This window comes from Cherax quadricarinatus, chromosome 75, assembly GCF_038502225.1.
Source record: "Cherax quadricarinatus isolate ZL_2023a chromosome 75, ASM3850222v1, whole genome shotgun sequence".
Lineage (NCBI taxonomy): Eukaryota > Metazoa > Arthropoda > Malacostraca > Decapoda > Parastacidae > Cherax > Cherax quadricarinatus.
In genome coordinates, this window is record NC_091366.1 from 20346558 (window position 1) to 20367631 (window position 21074).

Genomic DNA, 21074 nt, shown 5'->3' on the forward strand with positions numbered 1-21074 from the left:
GTGGTAGTGATGGTGGTAGTGATGGTGGTAGAGGGTGGTAGTGATGGTGGTAGTGATGGTGGTAGTGATGATGGTAGAGGGTGGTAGTGATGGTGGTGGAAGGTGGTAGTGATGGTGGTAGAAGGTGGTAGTGATGGTGGTAGAGGGTTGTAGTGATGGTGGTAGAGGGTGGTAGTGATGGTGGTAGAGGGTGGTAGTGATAGTAGTAGAGGGTGGTAGTGATGGTGGTAGAAGGTGGTAGTGATGGTGGTAGAAGGTGGTAGTGATGGGGGTAGTGATGGTGGTAGAGGGTGGTAGTGATGTTGGTAGAAGGTGGTAGTGATGGAGATTTGTACAATGTGGAGTAGGATGGAAAGATTTGTGGCATTAAAAAACAAAGAAGGGAAGTGACCCCAGATAAGGACTTAGTACCTAGAGTCCTCATGAAGGGGGATTCTCTTTCCAAACAATAACCCCTCTCCCCTCCTCCCTGTCTTCCCTCTCTCCTCCTCCCTGTCTTCCCTCTCTCCTCCTCCCTGTCTTCCCTCTCTCCTCCTCCCTGTCTTCCCTCTCCCCTCCTCCCTGTCTTCCCTCTCCCCTCCTCCCTGTCTTCCCTCTCCCCTCCTCCCTGTCTTCCCTCTCTCCTCCTCCCTGTCTTCCCTCTCCCCTCCTCCCTGTCTTCCCTCTCCCCTCCTCCCTGTCTTCCCTCCCACCTCCTCCCTGTCTTCCCTCCCACCTCCTCCCTGTCTTCCCTCCCACCTCCTCCCTGTCTTCCCTCTCCCCTCCATCCCCATTTTCCATTCACAAAGTCTTCAATTTATAGGTAACTGTCATGTTGAATGTTCATTCTTTTGTGTATGTAAATCAATCTTTAAGGTAAAAAAAAAATTTTCTTAATACTTCTAGGTGTCTGGAACAGTTTAATTGGACTTATATTGTTTATGTGGAAAATGGTTTCCAGTTTCCCCGTTTTCGGTTTTTGCCCCATCTCTCTGGAATGGATTAAACATGAAAACTGCGGGTCCACTGTATTAGTATTAATACTATGGTGTTAAGACTCGAGGGACACTCTTAGTGAACAAGTAACAAAGGCATGTTTATGTGCTATGTAACGTATTATATAATTTTGAAGAAAATATCATAGATGGATTAATGAAATTGTCTATATTAACCTAAAAAAAAAGACATTTAATTTGCCCAAGAGTGATTATTATCACGTATTAGTACCACCACTGTATGAGCAGCCCAGGTGGACGCACCTGGTATAGACGATTTCCAAGCAGAGGTAAGAAACCCGGGGTAAAATTTTGCCCAAAAAAGTGGTCAGAATCTGAATTGCACAATATCTACACCAGATGAAATCCAGGATTCCACCGTATATCATACCTTGAGTACTTATTTATCCTCTTTTTCATAAAATATATATTACTTATTACCACATACATGTAGCTCAATTAAAGGCTCCTCATTTTCGTTTACCCCTGGCACTTCAGATTTACCTTGTACTCCCTCCACAACATTTTTACCCACTTTAACATTGAGATCCTCAACCAAAAGTACTCTCTCACTTGGACCAACCACAAGTACTCTCTCACTTGGACCAACCACAAGTACTCTCTCACTTGGACCAACCACAAGTACTCTCTCACTTGGACCAACCACAAGTACTCTCTCACTTGGACCAACCACAAGTACTCTCTCACTTGGACCAACCACAAGTACTCTCTCACTTGGACCAACCACAAGTACTCTCTCACTTGGACCAACCACAAGTACTCTCTCACTTGGACCAACCACAAGTACTCTCTCACTTGGACCAACCACAAGTACTCTCTCACTTGGACCAACCACAAGTACTCTCTCACTTGGACCAACCACAAGTACTCTCTCACTTGGACCAACCACAAGTACTCTCTCACTTGGACCAACCACAAGTACTCTCTCACTTGGACCAACCACAAGTACTCTCTCACTTGGACCAACCACAAGTACTCTCTCACTTGGACCAACCACAAGTACTCTCTCACTTGGACCAACCACAAGTACTCTCTCACTTGGACCAACCACAAGTACTCTCTCACTTGGACCAACCACAAGTACTCTCTCACTTGGACCAACCACAAGTACTCTCTCACTTGGACCAACCACAAGTACTCTCTCACTTGGACCAACCACAAGTACTCTCTCACTTGGACCAACCACAAGTACTCTCTCACTTGGACCAACCACAAGTACTCTCTCACTTGGACCAACCACAAGTACTCTCTCACTTGGACCAACCACAAGTACTCTCTCACTTGGACCAACCACAAGTACTCTCTCACTTGGACCAACCACAAGTACTCTCTCACTTGGACCAACCACAAGTACTCTCTCACTTGCTACAAAACTCACTGAACATTTCCCAAAATGGCTAAAAATTATTTGTTAAAAAAATAACTTTCATAATTTTCCTCACTTATTAAATAATAAATTATTGTACAATTCTATTTATATGTTTATTAAGTGTTCATTAACCCACAGTTTTTCATTTTGACCCCATTTGGGGTAATTTACCCCGGTTCCCCGACTTCTGTACTAAGTGGTCCCAGATTTTTTAATACTATGCACACTGAGTGTCAAGACCTACTCTGTACTGCCTAAGCCTATCAGGCCTGTGGTGCAAAATTTGAAAGGAAAAATAATACATTGATCTACATCTGGGGTGTTAGCAGTAACAGTTTGACATTTAAAGTGTTAACAATACAGTAAATGTCACACTTGCTAAAATATCTACTTAGATAACAACAAACAAACATGCTCAGTACTAATAAAACCATCTATATAATGGTTGGGAACAAAACAAAAAAAAAAAAAATAATTTGAATGTAAGGATAAACAATACACCGCTAAAACATTAATGAAAAAATTGTGAAACAGTTTGCATTCTCTCAACAATGTTATGTTCTCCAAACATTCCTGTTCACTTGTATTACTCTCTAATTTATATATTCCTCACCTATGTTACATATACATGGTGATCAATAATACTTGTTATTACTCAGAAAAAAATCAGCTCTCAGAATAATTACTCCTTCAGGCCCCAGGTGATACACATCCCTTTATTCAGAGTTTAAATTTTCATCAGTACAAAATATTAAAACTTTCTACTGTGCATGTTCTGTATACAGGACACTCAGTACAAACATTAATCCAGAGCCTAAATGCTCCGGGTTAATGTTTATGACATGCATGGCTGATGGAGGAAAAATTCTGTTCCATTACCCCATGGAGAGAACAGGAAAAAAAGAACAAAAACTATGACAAATGGCTGTTGGAGTGTAAGCAAGGTAACATTTATGAAGGGATTCATGGAAATTGGCAGGCCGAACTTGACTGAAGGAGATGGGAAGTACAGTACCGGCACTCTGAAGGAGGGGTGTTAATGTTGCAGTTTTATAACTGTAGCGTAAGCATGCCTCTGGCAAGACAGTGATGGAGTGAATGATGATGAAAGTTTTTCTTTATCAGGCCACCCTGCCTTGGTGGGAAACGGCCGGTGTGTTAATAAAAAATAATAAAATAAATAAAAAACTATGAAGAAAATAGAAGAAAACCTAGATGGATATGTGTATGTGTGTCCTCAGACCTGGTCACAGACTGGACTGTGGGAGTGTTGACCCCTGAAACCCTCTCCAGGCATACATGCATGTGTGACCTAAGTGTAAGCAGAAGTAACAAGATATACTTGTTATCCTGCATGTTTATGAGACAGAAAAAAGACACCAGCAATCTACCATCATGTAAAACAATTACATACAGGTTTCCATTTCACATTCACTTAGGACAGGAGTATCTCCCTGGGTGGCTCCTGTCTGCCAACCTACTACCTAGATGTATCAAATTATTATTATTTTTTTTTTTTTAACATGTCAGCCTTTTCCCACCAAGTCAGAGTGACCCAAAAAGAAAGTAAAACCCAATAAGAAAGAAAACCTTTCATCATCATTCAACACTTTCACAATCATTCATACATAATCACTGTCTTTGCAGAAATGCTCAGATATGACAGTTTAGGTGTCACTCCAAACAGCCAATTTTGCAAACCCCTCCTTTAACCCTTTGGGGGTTTCGGCTGTACTAGTACAGCTTACGCCCCAGGGTTATTGACGTACTAGTACGCCTAAATTGTAGCACCCTCAAATCTAGTGAAAGAAAGCTGGTAGGCTTACATACGAAAGAATGGGTCTATGTGGTCAGTGTGCATGGTATAAAAAAAATCCTGCAGCACAATGCATAATGAGAAAAAAAAACTTTGACAATGTTTTTGGAATAAAACAGTGAATTTGCACTGTATTTTCGTATGGTATTTATTTTTGTATTCTAGTTTTCTTGGTCTCATTTTATAGAATGGAAGACATATTACAGAAATTGAGATGATTTTGACTGGTTTTAAAATGAAAAGTACCTTGAAATTGAGCTCAAAGTAGCAGAAATGTTCGATTTTTACCAACGTTCAAAAGTAAACAAATCATGCCAAGCGTCCAATACACATCAACTGGCGAGTCTAATATTCTTTCACAGGTGTGCCGATATTATTTATACCATTTCTACACTAATGCAGTAGTCTGCATAACAGTAAATCTTCTATTTTTTGTAAGAATAAAAATTCAAAGTGGAAAGCCAAAGAAATATAAGAGGGGCCTGGGGATGTGACTGATGAACAGAGAACTTGCTGTTTTAGTGCCAGGAATGTCTTTCTTGTTTATTTTGGACCCTATTTGGAAATTGGCATCTTTTGAAATTTGTGTGAAATTGGCAAAATTGCTAAATTATTGGATAGTTGAAATCGGCAAATGGATGGTTTCTTGTACTCATTCGATAGAAAAAATAGAGTTCTAACAAAATAGTTATGACTTTTGTCAACTAGTACATTGGAATTGGCCGAAAATAGGGCTCAAAGTGGGCAAAATCGCCAATGCGTAAACATCGAGACTGCTAACTTCGCGAGAGCATAATTCCATAAGTTTTCCATCAAATTTCATACTTTTGGTGTCATTATGATCAGGAAAAGATTCTCTATCTTTTCATCAGATTTTTTTTTTTTTTCAAATTTTGTTGACCATGAGAACAAGTCTCTGAGAGGGCCTGGCGACTGCCAAAGGGTTAAAGTGCAGGTATTGTACAGTGGTCCGCCGACATTTGATATTAATCCGTTCCTGAGAGCTCTTCGAATGTTGAAGATATGAAAAGTCGAATTAATTTTCCCCATAAGAAATAATGGAAATCAAATTAATCCGTGCAAGACACCCAAAAGTATGAAAAAAAAAATTTACCACATGAAATATTAAGTTTAATGCAATAGAATAATTACAATAACAATAATAACAATAGATTAATAACAATAGAATAATTGACATTTACCTTTAATGAAGATCTGGTGATGATTGATGGGATGGGAGGAGGGGAGAGTGTTGATGGTTTTAGTGTTTAGAAGGGGAATCCCATTCCATTAGAACTTGAGGTATCAAGTCTTTTTCCGGGGTTACTTCACTTCTTTTAATGCCACTAGGACCAGCTTCAGAGTCACTGGACTTCTGTCGCACAACATATCTGTCCATAGAGGCCTGTACCTCTCGTTCCTTTATGACTTTGCTAAAGTGGTTCACAACATTGTCAGCATAATAGTCACCAGCATGGCTTGCAGTAGCTGTGTGAGGGTGATTTTCATCAAAAAAGGTTTGCACTTCAAGCCACTTTGCACACATTTCCTTAATCTTAGAAGTAGGTAACTTCTTCAATTTCTCTCTCCCCTCTTCTGAAGCAATTTCCTCAGGTGTGGCCTCTTGCTGTTGAAGATGATCTAGCAGCTCATCAGTGGTTAGTTTGTCATTGTCCTCCTCCACCAACTCTTCCACATCCTCCCCACTAACCTCCAACCCCAAGTAAGTAAGTGAGTAAGTTTATTCAGGTATACACAAATACAGTTACATAGAATTATCATACATAGCAGCATATGTGTAGAGAACCTAGGATAACCCAAAAAAGTCAGACAGAGTGACTTATTTCCATTGGGGTCCTTTTACCTTATTATTATAATATAAAGGTTATAATATTTTCTTATTATTCTACAATGAAGATAACATCTTATTATCATACTAAAAAGACTATCTACTACACGAGGGTCATTAAGACTATCTACAATACGAGGGTCATTACTAGGAATACGGTAAAATTTACACGTATGTTAGCTAAAAAATAGAAAATCATTCCCCTCCCTTTCTGTAGCTACATTCATCAGACACTTTTTGGCACTCTTCTTGAACTGGTTCATGCTATGACTGGCTTTGACATGTGCAGGCAGTCTGTTCCATTCCTTTATTGCTGTACAATAAAAGGTGTTTGAAGCCTGGCCACTGACTGTGGGTACTACAAAGTTGTGCTCTCTCCCCCTAGTACTATGATTGCTGCGGTTCCCAACCTTGACAAAATTGACAGCAAGATATTCTGGACATTGTTTGTGAGCAATTTTATAAACATGATTTAGCTTCAGTTGTTTTACTCTGTCTTCAACATTCAGCATATCCAACTGCTGTAATTCATCCTGGCCTACATGTTCTCTTGGTCCCAGCCCCAGGATGAATCTTACGATTTTGTTCTGGGTGATTTGCAGTCTATCTTTCAGTTTTTTTGTCAAGGCAGAGTACCAAGAAGAGCAAGCGTAATCCATATGGCACTGTATAAGGGCTAGACATAGGGTCCTGCGAGCCTCAGTAGGTAGACACTGTGCTTGTCTATACAGGAACTTCAGTCTGGCATTCGCTTTCTTTACTACACTGTTCCCTATCAATTCTCCTGACATGCATGGGTCAAAGGGGATTCCCAAATATTTTACTGATGAAACCAAAGTGATGGGCTCCCCATTACATTGAACATTAAAATTATTTACCCTTCTCAGTTTATGTTTCATGCCAAAGAGAATGGCTTCAGTTTTCCCTAGGTGTAATGATAGTTTGTTGTCTACTAACCATTTGCTGCAGGACTCCAGTTCCAGTGTTAAAACATTAGCAATATCTTGTGGGTCTTTACCTGACACTAACAGAGCACTGTCATCTGCATACAGTAGGAGTTTGCACTTGACACTGATAGGCATATCATTGACATAACATAAGAATAATAAGGGACCCAGAATACTACCTTGGGGAACTCCACATGTTATCGGCAGGGGTTTTGATTCTGTTTTGTTGATTTTGACTATTTGTCTCCTGTTGCTAAGGTAGGACTTAAACCAGTCTACAGAACCTATACCGATAGCTTGAAGTTTATTACATAATATATTGTGGTTGACAGTATCGAAGGCCTTTTGCAGGTCTAAGGTTACCATATCTATGAGGTTCCCCTTTGACATTTCAGTTCTCAGGTAATCCATCAGATTAATAAGGGAGGTGTCGGTTGATTAGGATCTTCTAAAGCCCGACTGATAGCTATGGAGAATGTTGTTGTCATTAAGGTACTTAACTACTTGAGAATACACCGCCCTCTCTAGAATTTTAGATATTATACTGAGTATACTAACAGGCCTATAGTTGCTTACATCAGATCTACTGTTTTTCTTGAAGATAGGAGTAACTCTGGCCTCCTTGAACCCCTCCGGTACGGTATTAGGGGTGATTGATAGATTTATTATGTGAGCAATATGGATTGACAGTTCAGAAGCACCATCTTTTAGGAACTTAGACGGGATGTTATCAGGGCCTGTGCTCTTAGTTGGGTTTAACCTGCTTAGTTCTTTTTGAATAAAGTCATGAGATACACTTACTAGTTGACAACTTGTAAAGTAAAAGGACACAAGTGCAACTAATGTGCAACTAAATGTCACATTAGTTGCACTTGTGTCCTTTTACTTTACATATTGTCGGTAATTCTACCAACTTTATTAGTTGACAACTGTTTGGGGTTACCCCTTTATTGGTATAGTATGTTTGAAACTTATCAGAGTCTGTGTTAAAGGTATTTGATACAGCTGGTAGTTTACTTACTAGTGTTGATGCAACAGATGTGTAGTAGGAATTAAAGCAATTTGCCACCTTAGATGTTTCGTGGCATACCTCATTATCGATAGTGAGTACTATGTTAGACCTATCTACTGGTTTATGGCTATACCCCAACTGTTTTAGTTGTTGCCAGAGCTTTCTGGGGTTATGCTTATACTCTTCAATTTTTGAGCAGTAGTGCTTTGCCTTTGCTCCTTTTATAAGTCTCTGTACTCTGTTCCTCACCCTTTGGAATTCATTTAGTGCTGCAATATCCTGCCAATGTGACAATGGATTCCTCAACTGGCATAGGATTCTCAGGAATAGCCTCAAACCCTTCAAAATCCCATTTGTCTACACATTCTGGCCACAGTTTTTTCAAAGCAGAGTTCAAGGTCCTCTTAGTCACTTCCTCCCAAGCCTTATCTATAAGGTTTATACAACCGAGGATATTAAAGTGATCCTTCCAAAACACTTTCAGAGTCAGTTGAGTTTCTGTGGTCACTACAAAGCACTTTTGAAACATAGCTTTTGTGTACAGTTTCTTGAAGTAGGAAATAACCTGCTGGTCCATGGGCTGCAGGAGAGGAGTGGTATTAGGAGGCAAAAACTTCACCTTAATGAAGCTCATGTCCACAGAAAGTCGCTCTGCCACATCTGAAGGATGACCAGGAGCATTGTCTAATACCAGGAGGCACTTAAGGTCTAATTTCTTTTCAATTAGGTAATTTTTCACAGTGGGGGCAAATGCATGGTGTAACCAGTCATAGAAAAAGTCCCTAGTGACCAATGCCTTACTGTTTGCCCTCCACAGCACACACAAATTAGCCTTGAGGATATTCTTTTGCCTGAGTGCTCTGGGAGTTTCTGAGTGATACACCAATAAAGGCTTCACTTTGCAATCACCACTAGCATTGGCACACATCAAAGGAGTAAGCCTATCTTTCATAGACTAATGACCTGGGAGTGCCTTTTCCTCCTGAGTAATGTAGGTCCTGCTTGGCAATTTCTTCCAAAACAGGCCTGTTTCATCACAATTAAACACTTGTTCAGGTTTCAATCCTTCAGCCTCTATGTACTCCTTGAATTCATGCACATATTTTTCAGCCGCTTTGTGGTCTGAACCAGCAGCCTCACCATGCCTTACCACACTGTGTATGCCACTACGATTCTTAAATCTTTCAAACCAACCTTTGCTGGCCTTAAATTCACTCACATCACCACTAGTTGCAGGCAGTTTCTTTACCAAATCATCATGCAACTTCCTAGCCTTTTCACAAATGATCGCTTGAGAGATGCTATCTCCTGCTATCTGTTTTTCATTTATCCACACCAATAACAGTCTCTCAACATCTTCTAACACTAGCGATCTCTGTTTCAAAAACAAAGTTGCACCTTTTGCAAGAACAGCTTCCTTGATTGCCATTTTCCTGCTCACTATAGTATAGATGGTTGATTGGGGTTTACTATACAACCTGGCCAGCTCAGACAAACGCACTCCACTTTTGTACTTTGCAATTATCTCTTTCTTCATTTCAATAGTCATTAGCACCTTTTTACTCGAAGGGTTGGCACTAGAAGCTTTCTTGGGGCCCATGGTTACTTATTTTGCAGAAACAAGCACCAAAAACAGTGATAATATGGATAATATGGAATGTACCGAGTGTATCCTTAGATGCGCACACACTGGCTGGCTTGTAAACACTGGCACACACGGGGCAGTTCAGGCCGCACGTGGACACGTCTCGTACGAATCGTATCAAATAGCGGGTTTTCCATCGAATGTCAAGGCAAAATTTTTGCGTTAAAATGTATCGAATGTCGGATTTATCAAATGTCGGGGGTCCACTGTAATTCCCACCTCCAGGACTTAAGCCCTGCTAACCAGTTTCCCTGAATTCCTTCACAAAATATTACCCTGCTTACACTCCAACAGCTCATCAGGTCCCAAAAACCATTCATCTCCACTCACTCCTATCTAACATGCTCACACATTCTTGCTGAAAGTCCAAGCCCCTTGCCCACAAAACCTCCTTTACCCTTTCCCTCCAACCTTTCCTAGGATTACCCCTACCCTGCCTTCCTTCCAATATAGATTTGTACACTCTCCAAGTCATTCTACTTTGTTCCATCCTCTCTAAATGACCATAGCACCCTAAAAACCACTCTTCAGCCCTTTGACTAATACATTTTGTAACTCCATACCTCCTAATTTTCACACTACGAATTCTCCGCATAATATTTACACCACATATTGGCCTTAGACCAGACATCTCCACTGTCTCCAGCCTCCTCCTTGCTGCGAAATTTACAACCCACGCTTCACACCTATTTAAAGGTGTTGGTACCACTATACTTTCGAACATTCCCTTCTTTGCTTCCATGGATAATGATTTCTCTCTCTACAGACACCTCAAAGCACCACTCGCCTTTTTTCTTTCATCAATTCTATGGTTAACTTCATCCTCCAAAAACCCATCTGCTGACAAATCAATTCCCATATATCTGAACACATTCACTTCTTTCATACTCCCTTCCTCCAATGTGATATCCAATTTTTATTTATCTAAATCATTTGATACCCCCATCACCTTCTTATCTATGTTCACTTTCAGCTTTCTTCCTTTACACAACCTCCCAAACTCGTCCACTAATCTTTGCAACTTTTCTTTTGAATCTCCCAGAAGCTCAGTATCATCAGCAAAAAGTAACTGTGCCAACTCCCATTTTGTATTTGATTCCCCATAATTTAATCCCATCCCTCTCCCCAACACCCTAGCATTTACTTCTTTGGCAACCCCATCTATATATTAAACAACCATGGTGACATTACACATCCCTGTCTAAGACCTACTTTTACCAGTAAGTAATCTCCCTCCCTCTTACACACCCAAACCAGAGCCTTACTATCCTCATAAAAACTCTTTACAGCATTTAATAACTTACTATCTATTCCATACACTTGCAACATCTGCCACATTGCTACCCTATCCATTCTGTCATATGCCTTTTCTAAATCCATAAATATACTGAAAACTTCCCTACCTTCATCTAAATACTGTTCACATATATGCTTCAATGTAAACACTTGATCAACACATCCCTTACCCATTCTGCAATCCAGCTTACCACTAAATCTTTCGATAATAACCATACTATACACTTTACTTTGCATACTCAGTAAACTTATTCCCCTATAATTTTTAATCTCTTTTGTCCCCCTTCCCTTCATGTAAAGGAGTTCCTTTATACACGCTCTCTGCCAATCCCCAGGTACCTTCCCTTCTTTCATTCATTTATTGACCAAAAATACCAACCACTCCAACACTATTTGCCCCCACCCTGTCAGTTCCAGCTGCTTTACCCTTTTTCATTATTATAATAAGATCAATATTTAAAACACAACCAACTGGAATGGATAAATAATATAATTAATAAATATAAACATTTAAAAAAAGAAAAGCTTAAATATAATTGGTCTAGTGTTTTAGTAACTATATTATTTATGAAGCACAATTGCTATTTTCAGTTCAGTGAGAATAGTGACCTGCAGAAATGTACCTTGACTGAGGTGCAGACGGTATTGATGTCTGGGAAAAGTTCCTGACACTTCTGGATCCAATCTTCAGCCTCCACATTGTACTGATCAGCTTCATTAATGGTTGTGACAACCTCCTGTGCAGTGTTGACTGTGTCAAGACACTCCAGCATGATCTGCAGCTGCTTCTTTCCTGCCTCTCCTTCCGTTGTCATATTCACCACACTGGTATCTTCCTGTTCCAGGAGCTTTAGTGCTGCCTTGTTCTGCTTCACCAGATCAAAGAGTTTGTCCTGCAGTTGGTGATGCTGAGTCTTCCAGCCTCTCACCTGACCCTGGTACTTGCCCAGCTGGGAGAGTACTTCTTCACACTCACTTATAAGGTTACTGATACTGCTCTTATGCTCCTGTACCACAGACCGTAACTTCTTACTGATGCCTCTTGTACGGTCTTGGCCAGGTTTTACAGACACTGCTCCCACTGATGGGAGCTGCATACTTTTAATATTCTTTATTAATTCCTCCAGACCATAATTGATCGGGAACTGAGTAGCAGCTGTGGCACTGTGCTCGGTACGGCAGCTGGGACAGATGAGTTGAACATTCTTTATTGTATCTTCAATACATTGTGAGCAGAATGTGTGGCCACACGGCAGTGATTGTGGCCGTCGTAGATCATCATAATTGTTGAAACACACTGTACACTCTTCTGGCTTGCTGCTAGCCTGTCAAGAGTAACTTTTTCTAAAATATACATTAAAACCTTTGAATTATTATTGTAGCAATTTATCATTACTTAACCAACAGAATATTTCATAAAAAGAAAGTTACATATACAGTTACTTTACACAGTACAGTAAGACAAAGGATCATTTTAAAACTGGTAAGGCAAAATTTTAATAGAAGAGACAAGCATGTACAAATTAATAAACATTTTTCTTTAATAATAAACCTAAGCTGGACTCCTGAATTTTTATCTGGTTCCTTGATGCTGGTGAGGGGCTCTTGATCTAGGAAATTGGATCTATGCACCAGTTCCCTGAAATGACCTTGAATACCTTCCATCACCCCCCTACAAGCGTTATATAATCCCTACAGGCTTATCGCTCCCACATGATTATATTAATAATAATGTGGTCTGGGAAACACATGAGAGAGACTAGTGACATGTTAAGTTAGTTTTTATGGTGGTCTCTCCAGCTCTTTGGTTACTGTTATGACAGTCCTGAGAGTGTCTTACTGTTATGACAGTCCTGAGAGTTTCTTACTGTTATGACAGTCCTGAGAGTTTCTTACTGTTATGACAGTCCTGAGAGTTTCTTACTGTTATGACAGTCCTGAGAGTTTCTTACTGTTATGACAGTCCTGAGAGTGTCTTACTGTTATGACAGTCCTGAGAGTTTCTTACTGTTATGACAGTCCTGAGAGTTTTTTACTGTTATGACAGTCCTGAGAGTTTCTTACTGTTATGACAGTCCTGAGAGTTTCTTACTGTTATGACAGTCCTGAGAGTTTCTTGCTGTCCTGGGAGACAGAAATGGTGAAGCTGGAGATACTGTCCTGGGAGACAGTAATGGTGAAGCTGGAGGTGCTGTCCTGGGAGACAGAAATGGTGAAGCTGGAGATACTGTCCTGGGAGACAGAAATGGTGAAGCTGGAGATATTGTCCAGGGAGTCGGGAATTATACGCAGGAAGGAATACATATAAATGACCTCATAGGGGACAGGAGCCATAGTAGGGAAACAAGTGTAGTCAAAGATAAGATAAAACCAATATTGCAAACTAGAAATACCGCAGGAAATAGCAAACAAGAGGACTCCAATAGCAATAGTGAGGATAAATTACCAAAAACAACTGGTGGGAGCTCCATTGTTGGTGCTAGGGAGGATAGAAGTAAGACAGGGAAACATGCACCAACAGGGAATACAGTCACAGAAACCCAAGGCAAGCGGAAACCAAGACTGTGCACATACTATGCACTTGGTATCTGCTGGCATGGGAAATCTGGAAAAACAGATGGGACATGCAACTATGACCACCCTAGAAAATGCCATGCCCATATGAAAACAGGAAAATGCAAACTCCCTTCCTGTAAGCTTTTTCACCCTGAAATGTGTACCTCTTCAGTACAGGAAAGACTGTGCTATAACTTAAATTGCCAGGCATACCATCTAAAGGGGACAAAAAGATACAAAACATCCAGGCCAGGGGAAAACCTGGGTAGCCACAGCCACTCAAGAGGGAGAGGTTTTTTAGTGCCAGGAAGGAAAAAAAACTGGCAGGAAATGGCAGAAATCGTACACCAAATCCAGTCATTCCTGGAGTGGAACCACAGTCGATGGCCGCCACTCCAAACCAACAGATACAGATACTAATGCCGGAAAAAAAATCCCCCCCCAGTACCAACAATACCACCAGTCCGATAACATTCTTCTTTGCAAATATACAGGGTCTAAAGCCAGCTACAAACAACAAAATACCTTTCATCCGTGGACTGCTTGCAGAGGCAAAGGCAATGTTCGCGGCTTTCACTGAGACCCACATAAAGGATCACTTGGACAACGAAGTATGGATCCCAGGTTACAACCTATACAGATGTGACAGAGTGAACAGGCAAAAGGGGGGGGTTGGCCTGTACATTGCAGAGTCACTTGTTTGCACAGAACTGCTTAATGCCTCAAATGACGTAGTGGAAGTTTTAGCAGTAAAGGTCGAGAACCAAAACCTAGTCATTGTGGTAGTCTACAAGCCTCCGGATGCAACATCCCAGCAATTCCAGGAACAGCTGTTAAAAATTGACCACTGTCTGGAAAATCTTCCAGCTCCTGCACCCAACATCTTGCTCCTGGGGGATTTCAACTTAAGGCACCTAAAATGGAGGAATATAGCAAATAATATTGTTGCAGAAATAACACCAGGAGGCAGCTCTGATGAAAACTCACACTCACACGAGCTTTTAAATCTCTGCACAAAATTCAATTTAAACCAGCAAATAATAGAGCCTACAAGACTGGAGAATACACTAGACCTCATCTTCACTAACAATGATGATCTGATAAGAAATGTCACCATATCAAAAACAATATACTCAGATCACAACATAATTGAGGTTCAGACATGTATGCATGGAGCCCCAGACCGACAAAATGAGACTAGTCATGAGGGAGCATTCACCAAATTCAACTTCAATAACAAAAACATAAAGTGGGACCAAGTAAACCAAGTCCTAACCGATATAAGCTGGGAAGATATACTAAGCAACACAGACCCAAACTTATGCCTAGAACAGATTAACTCGGTGGCACTCGATGTATGCACAAGGCTTATTCCTCTAAGAAAAAGGAGGAGTAGATGTAAAATAGAAAGAGACAGGCGCTCCCTTTACAGGCGACGGAAAAGAATAACAGAGCGGCTAAAAGAGGTCAATATATCTGAAATGCGCAGGGAGACACTGGTCAGAGAAATAGCAAGCATCGAACTTAAGCTAAAAGAATCCTTTAGGAGTCAGGAATCGCGGGAAGAACTAAAAGCCATAAATGAAATCGAAAGAAACCCAAAGTATTTCTTCTCCTATGCCAAATCAAAATCGAGAACAACGTCCAGTATTGGGCCCCTACTTAAACAAGATGGGTCCTACACAGATGACAGCAAGGAAATGAGTGAGCTACTCAAGTCCCAATATGACTCAGTTTTTAGCAAGCCGCTAACCAGACTGAGAGTCGAAGACCAAAATGAATTTTTTATGAGAGAGCCACAAAATTTGACTAACACAAGCCTATCCGATGTTATCCTGACGCCAAATGACTTCGAACAGGCGATAAATGACATGCCCATGCACTCTGCCCCAGGGCCAGACTCATGGAACTCTGTGTTCATCAAGAACTGCAAGAAGCCCCTATCACGAGCCTTTTCCATCCTATGGAGAGGGAGCATGGACACGGGGGTCGTCCCTCAGTTACTAAAAACAACAGACATAGCCCCACTCCACAAAGGGGGCAGTAAAGCAACAGCAAAGAACTACAGACCAATAGCACTAACATCCCATATCATAAAAATCTTTGAAAGGGTCCTAAGAAGCAAGATCACCACCCATCTAGAAACCCATCAGTTACACAACCCAGGGCAACATGGGTTTAGAACAGGTCGCTCCTGTCTGTCTCAACTACTGGATCACTACGACAAGGTCCTAAATGCACTAGAAGACAAAAAGAATGCAGATGTAATATATACAGACTTTGCAAAAGCCTTCGACAAGTGTGACCATGGCGTAATAGCGCACAAAATGCGCGCTAAAGGAATAACAGGAAAAGTCGGTCGATGGATCTATAATTTCCTCACTAACAGAACACAGAGAGTAGTCGTCAACAGAGTAAAGTCCGAGGCAGCTACGGTGAAAAGCTCTGTCCCACAAGGCACAGTACTAGCTCCCATCTTGTTCCTCATCCTCATATCCGACATAGACAAGGATGTCAGCCACAGCACCGTGTCTTCCTTTGCAGATGACACCCGAATCTGCATGACAGTGTCTTCCATTGCAGACACTGCAAGGCTCCAGGCGGACATCAACCAAATCTTTCAGTGGGCTGCAGAAAACAATATGAAGTTCAACGATGAGAAATTTCAATTACTCAGATATGGTAAACATGAGGAAATTAAATCTTCATCAGAGTACAAAACAAATTCTGGCCACAAAATAGAGCGAAACACCAACGTCAAAGACCTAGGAGTGATTATGTCGGAGGATCTCACCTTCAAGGACCATAACATTGTATCAATCGCATCTGCTAGAAAAATGACAGGATGGATAATGAGAACCTTCAAAACTAGGGAGGCCAAGCCCATGATGACACTCTTCAGGTCACTTGTTCTATCTAGGCTGGAATATTGCTGCACTCTAACAGCACCTTTCAAGGCAGGTGAAATTGCCGACCTAGAAAATGTACAGAGAACTTTCACGGCGCGCATAACGGAGATAAAACACCTCAATTACTGGGAGCGCTTGAGGTTTCTAAACCTGTATTCCCTGGAACGCAGGAGGGAGAGATACATGATTATATACACCTGGAAAATCCTAGAGGGACTAGTACCAAACTTGCACACGAAAATCACTCACTACGAAAGCAAAAGACTTGGCAGACGATGCACCATCCCCCCAATGAAAAGCAGGGGTGTCACTAGCACGTTAAGAGACCATACAATAAGTGTCAGGGGCCCGAGACTGTTCAACTGCCTCCCAGCACACATAAGGGGGATTACCAACAGACCCCTGGCAGTCTTCAAGCTGGCACTGGACAAGCACCTAAAGACAGTTCCTGATCAGCCGGGCTGTGGCTCGTACGTTGGTTTGCGTGCAGCCAGCAGCAACAGCCTGGTTGATCAGGCGCTGATCCACCAGGAGGCCTGGTCACAGACCGGGCCGCGGGGGCGTTGACCCCCGAAACTCTCTCCAGGTAAACTCCAGGTAAACAGTCCTGAGAGTTTCTTACTGTTATGACAGTCCTGAGAGTTTCTTACTGTTATGACAGTCCTGAGAGTTTCTTACTGTTATGACAGTCCTGAGAGTGTCTTACTGTTATGACAGTCCTGAGAGTTTCTTACTGTTATGACAGTCCTGAGAGTTTCTTACTGTTATGACAGTCCTGAGAGTTTCTTACTGTTATGACAGTCCTGAGAGTTTCTTACTGTTATGACAGTCCTGAGAGTGTCTTACTGTTATGACAGTCCTGAGAGTTTCTTACTGTTATGACAGTCCTGAGAGTTTCTTACTGTTATGACAGTCCTGAGAGTTTCTTACTGTTATGACAGTCCTGAGAGTTTCTTACTGTTATGACAGTCCTGAGAGTTTCTTACTGTTATGACAGTCCTGAGAGTTTCTTACTGTTATGACAGTCCTGAGAGTTTCTTACTGTTATGACAGTCCTGAGAGTTTCTTACTGTTATGACAGTCCTGAGAGTTTCTTACTGTTATGACAGTCCTAAGAGTTTCTTACTGTTATGACAGTCCTGAGAGTTTCTTACTGTTATGACAGTCCTGAGAGTTTCTTACTGTTATGACAGTCCTGAGAGTTTCTTACTGTTATGACAGTCCTGAGAGTTTCTTACTGTTATGACAGTCCTGAGAGTTTCTTACTGTTATGACAGTCCTGAGAGTTTCTTACTGTTATGACAGTCCTGAGAGTTTCTTACTGTTATGACAGTCCTGAGAGTTTCTTACTGTTATGACAGTCCTGAGAGTTTCTTACTGTTATGACAGTCCTGAGAGTTTCTTACTGTTATGACAGTCCTGAGAGTTTCTTACTGTTATGACAGTCCTGAGAGTGTCTTACTGTTATGACAGTCCTGAGAGTGTCTTACTGTTATGACAGTCCTGAGAGTTTCTTACTGTTATGACAGTCCTGAGAGTTTCTTACTGTTATGACAGTCCTGAGAGTTTCTTACTGTTATGACAGTCCTGAGAGTTTCTTACTGTTATGACAGTCCTGAGAGTTTCTTACTGTTATGACAGTCCTGAGAGTTTCTTACTGTTATGACAGTCCTGAGAGTTTCTTACTGTTATGACAGTCCTGAGAGTTTCTTACTGTTATGACAGTCCTGAGAGTTTCTTACTGTTATGACAGTCCTGAGAGTTTCTTACTGTTATGACAGTCCTGAGAGTTTCTTACTGTTATGACAGTCCTGAGAGTTTCTTACTGTTATGACAGTCCTGAGAGTTTCTTACTGTTATGACAGTCCTGAGAGTTTCTTACTGTTATGACAGTCCTGAGAGTTTCTTACTGTTATGACAGTCCTGAGAGTTTCTTACTGCCCTCACTTATTACATTATTGTTAATATTTTGTAAATCATATATTGCATGAAATTTATTGTTCTGTTTTTATTTATATAAATGAGGGATGAAAATTATTTATACAACAGTTGCTGTGTAAGAGTCAATTAACAGTACAGTATTAAACCCAGGCAATAATTCTAAAACTACATTCACTTCCACTGTACCTCATGCTAGAGTGTAAACAATCAACAGTATTAAACCCGGGCAACAGGTCAGTCTGGAATTTTACAGCTCTCTAACCATGAGTTCAAGCCCCACCTGTGGTATGTTTAACAGTTGTCATAAACTACTCACTCACACTGTACCTCATACCAGAGTGTAAACATCGACTTGTCAGCATTAACATGGACTACAATGCCAAAGTGTTTAATAAATAGTTTTAATGTCAGGCAGCCCTGACTGACTGTAGATAATGCTAATGACTGATGATGGCAATTCATACATGATTAAAACAAGAATAAACCAGTGATGGAAGCTGCATATTTTAGACCTCAGTTTTATAAACAAGTTTCAATGAAACCTTCTTTCTTATATCATATCTAAATTAAATTAATAATGTGTTTCAAATCTGTGTTAATTAACATTTTAACCAAGCACTGACCACACTACTGTATCATAACTAACATGACTGTAATTACACTTTAACATCTTAACCTAGAACAGAAAACAGTACTGTATCATAACTTAACACTGTACTACAAATACACATTCCTTGACCTTCAAGATGAGGGTAAAGAATAAAATTAGTAGAAATTTGTAGAGTATTACAAAAAATTGTCTGAGGAATACTGATACAGCACAAAGAGCTGGCTGCCCATGACCACATTAGTTATTAATATAATTACCCCATGTTTTAAGACTTAGTTTCAGAGTGAAACAAAAAAGCAGATTTTACTAATTATTTTACTCCATGTTATAGTAAGACCAAACCAATGGGAGGTGACCTCCAAAATTAAAGCCAGGTAAACTCCAGGTTGCAACTGACTTTTCATAAATTATTTGGGATTAAGTGTGTTCAAGATGGTTTCCCAGGGAACATTTAATAGTCTGTCCTTGGATTAATGATAGTAAATTTGATGAACATCTTTTCCATTGGTTATCTCTTATATTGTCTAAATATGAATTTATTTTACTTGAATGTCAATGATCAGTTTCTTGTACTTAATATTGTTATGTTTCCAATTTATTCCTCATTATCTGTTAAGATAAAATTTAGTTCATTTTCACTTCAAGTTGGTTCTGTTGTCTTTTGGTTTAATATAAACCTTTCAATCTCAGGAGTTCCCTGGTATGTGTGTTCAGATGTTCAACACTGGAGTGAAATTAATGATGAAACACTAATGGAAACTAGGAGTTCAAATGAACCAGTATATATATATAAACTAATTATTTCTGACAATGATCTTACAAATAGATAATCAGTATACTAGATAATCTATTATGAGCAAAAGTGACGTCCAAAGAGCAAGAGACTTACCTAGATGAGAAAACCACAGTAAGTTAGTTCATTCAGGTATACACAAATACAGTTACATAGATTATCATACATAGCAGCACATAGAAGGCCTGGTCACAGACCGGGCCGCGGGGGCATTGACCCCCGGAAATCTCTCCAGGTAAACATGTAGAAAACCTGGGATAACCAAAAAAAGTCAGAAAATGTGACTTATTTCCACTGGGGTCCTTTGACTTATTGCCATTGGGGTCCTTTACTTATTTCCATTGGGGTCCTTTGCTTATTTCCATTGGGATCCTTTACTTATTTTCACTGGGGTCCTTTCTTATTTCCATTGTCTGTCTTTACTGTCATTGATGAGCTGTGAGTGTTACGTGAATTGTTCTTACCATCACTGATGAGCTGTGACTGGTATGTGAATTTCTTCAGTAGTCAACAGTGGGACTGGAGTGATGTTGCCTGTTGTCGGTGTTCAAACAGAGGGACTGGACGTGATGCTAGTTGTGCTTATTGATCAAACAGTGAGACAACGTGGATTTTGCCTCTGGTCAACAGTCAGTAGAACTGGACGTGATGTTGCCTGTGTTAAAGATAATTACTTAAATTATAGTGGACAAATATTAGCCCTTTCACTGCTGCTCATGTAGATCTATGTAGGTAGAATAAGTGTCACAGAAGTAGATCTACATCTTAATCACAGTGCTCTCAGATATGCTGTGAGCAGTAAATTGTGGCCTAGACATGAGAGAATGGATCAGTGCAGTAGGTGTGCAGTGTATAAAAACAGTATTGTTCCTGGAAGAGCAAGATGGGTGCAACTAATCTCTGACCTGACTGGGTTAATATAGTAACTTCCAGGCATTTTCCAGGATAGTTGTCATGGTTTTATTGGCTTCTCAGACCCAGACTCAGACTAGAAGACATACTAGACATACTAGATGAGTTTTGTCAGTTTAAGACTGAAAGTGGAATGAAGAAGGTCTCACAATAGTGGAAATAACTTACTTTTCACAATTTTCCTGAAGAGCAGCAGTGAAGCCACCTTCAAGTGTTATATAGGAGAGGCTGAGAACATGATTAATGATCAGAGGAAAGGTTACTTTATCAATCAAGTTTATTCTCTATAAGGATTACAATGCTGGGTTTACAGATTTTGGATATTGTGTGGTTTACATGTTTTAAAATACTAATTACAGAGAGGGCCACCTAGCATGGCTAGGCATTTTGGGCAAACTTAGATTAATTCTTAATTTTAAATTAT

General features: G+C 40.4%; 1 protein-coding gene across 2 annotated transcripts in view; it reads right to left on the reverse strand.

Annotated features, from left to right (window-relative positions):
• The window catches only part of LOC128691944 (uncharacterized), a 176180-nt gene that overhangs the window by 112731 nt on the left and 42375 nt on the right, over nucleotides 1–21074 (reverse strand). For both annotated transcript variants that reach the window (XM_053780933.2, XM_053780932.2), the window contains exons 2-3: nucleotides 20203–20393; nucleotides 11553–12254 (exon numbers count right to left, since the gene is read on the reverse strand). In XM_053780933.2, coding sequence (XP_053636908.1) covers nucleotides 11553–12254; nucleotides 20203–20205 — 705 coding nt within the window. In that variant the 5' untranslated portion in view covers nucleotides 20206–20393. The remainder of the gene's footprint in view (nucleotides 1–11552; nucleotides 12255–20202; nucleotides 20394–21074) is intronic.